The following is a 2,198-nucleotide window of genomic DNA, read 5'->3' on the forward strand; positions in this document are numbered from 1 at the left end:
GTCAGCTGATGGCAGACCGTCTGATCCAGCATGCCCTTGCAGTTTAGAGCATGTGCATGGCCCAGACTCGGGTTGCACTGGTGTGACAATCCTGGTCCAGTGGACCTATGTTCCCAGGCAGTTCAGGGTACAGGCAAAACCCAGACACAAACTGCAGGGTCGGCAGTTTGTGAACCACCTGATTCTGTGTCTCCAGTCAGTTCAGGACACATGCAGGAACCAGATGCAGGCCAGACAGGCAGCAATCACAGACTGCCTGTGCCTGCGACCCCCTAGAGGGTCCAGGCAAAAGTAAAGCATGGACTCGAACCGCTGGACCAGCAGCTCTTGGAGCAGTCATGCTACACATGTGCCCCCCCCCCGCCAGAGAAGTCCCTGGGGCTTCTGAGTGAGGACCTACTGTCTGTCACGGGTGCCCGGAGGGCAGAGACTCAGTCTGTAATGGCTGCAGGGTCCTGCGTCACCCTCTCTGCCCCCACGAAGTAGATGGGTAATACCTGGCTCTCTCCATGAGTTGCAGCTGGGAACCGTGGTGGTGGAAGTAAAGCACGGACTCGAACCATGGCACCGGCAGCTCTTGGAGCACTCACTCACTCCCATTTCCATATTTTGTAGGGAAATTACATAAAACTCCAGTAAGACAGGCTGTATTTGACTTAATGTTGCTTATCAATTTCAACCCTTTACTAATAAGGTTTACATTTCAAGTTGCTAAAATTTTTATGGCTGATTTTTTAGGAAACTATGTTTTCTTTTTAATATGATCTTGCTGTATGTGAAAGGCTTGAAAAGGGTTTTCTAATATGTAAGGTATCATATATTTTTAAAAGCTAATACAATTGAGTCTTTGGTTTAAGATTTAGGGGAAATTCCTGTACACTGAAACAATCGGGGTGGAACTGATGGTTGGGAAACAAGGGAAAGCACAGAGTTTATCTGTTTCTTTCTCCCCATCTAATACCTTCTAAAATTTCCTCTTCAGAGATCATTGCTCTAGAGACCAGAACAGACAAGTTCAATCTCAGACCTTTATAGAAATAGTTACATTTCAGCATAATGCCTTGATATTTTCATTTTCCTTATTTTTGTAGGCTGACCTCTGGTTTTCAGGAGATGAAGAGATAAAAGTTCCAGAAAACCCCCTTGAGCCCTTGCCATTTAATAGGCAGGAACATCTTAAAGAGGTAATTACTGATATCTTTAAAAATTTAGCATTATAACACTGATTGTTTTCTTTGTTTCTTCTACTTGGAAAACTTGCTTAGGATTCCACCTTTGCCCAGTGCACTCCTTTACCACGAAGGAGGCAGCCTAGAGAAGCTCCAGAGGAAAAGTCAGGGGCCAGAATCTTAGAGTCCTGCTGTGACTGTGCACAAGTTCCATGGCCTCTCTTGATTTTAAATCTGTCATGTAAATATCCTCACAAGACCAAAAGCTTAGGTTAAGAGTCTATGACTTTACCAATATAAGATCTTTGTTCATTTCTCTTTGATTCTGATGAGCATAGCAAGTCTTTATATATGGTATTACCAGTGTAGCCCACAAGAACTTACACCATCAATATTATTTTCAATAGCAGCATTAGCGTTAGCCTTCATCACTGAGGTCAAAATAGCAATCAGGGTCTTAAAACCTAGAAGTCACTCGGACTTCAGTGCACATATTTAAAATATAAAAACATTCCTAACAAAAATACACCTGACATAGCCCCCCGCGCCTTGTGCCCAGGCAGCGAGTCCTCCAGGAGCGGCAGGGCTCCTGGGACCGGGTGTGGGCTGTACGCATACCACCACGATTCCCAGCTGAAACTCGCGCACAGAGCCAGGTAGGCCCCATCCAATCCTGGAGGCCAGGACGCGAGAACAAAGACCCCGCGGACATTGCAGACTGAGTTGCTAGGCACAGGGAGGCCCAGGGGATGGGCGGGGTGAGCAGGCCCTCGGAGCCAGCCGAGCAAGCTCCCCCAGCCCCCCGCGCCTTGCGCCCAGGCAGCGAGTCCTCTGGGAGCGGCAGGGCTCCTGGGACCGAGTGTGGGCTGGACGCATACTACCACGATTCCCAGCTGAAACGCGCGCACAGAGCCAGGTAGGCCCCATCCAATCCCGGAGGCCAGGACGCCAGAACAAAGACCCCGCGGACATTACAGACTGAGTCGCTGTGGCGGCAGAGAGGAGATCGGAACTGAACGGCCCAGGGTC

General features: G+C 48.7%; 1 protein-coding gene across 3 annotated transcripts in view; it reads left to right on the plus strand.

The window, feature by feature from the left end:
* Positions 1–2,198, plus strand: part of Spef2 (sperm flagellar 2) — a 159,723-nt gene that overhangs the window by 140,779 nt on the left and 16,746 nt on the right. For all 3 annotated transcript variants that reach the window (XR_261209.2, XM_005386199.2, XM_005386198.2), the window contains exon 32: positions 1,092–1,184. Coding sequence is in view for 2 of the 3 variants with exons in the window: in XM_005386199.2 (XP_005386256.1) it covers positions 1,092–1,184 (93 nt within the window). In the remaining variant the exon portion in view is untranslated. The remainder of the gene's footprint in view (positions 1–1,091; positions 1,185–2,198) is intronic.

This window comes from Chinchilla lanigera, unplaced genomic scaffold (genome assembly GCF_000276665.1).
Source record: "Chinchilla lanigera isolate Chin_1 unplaced genomic scaffold, ChiLan1.0 scaffold00025, whole genome shotgun sequence".
Lineage (NCBI taxonomy): Eukaryota > Metazoa > Chordata > Mammalia > Rodentia > Chinchillidae > Chinchilla > Chinchilla lanigera.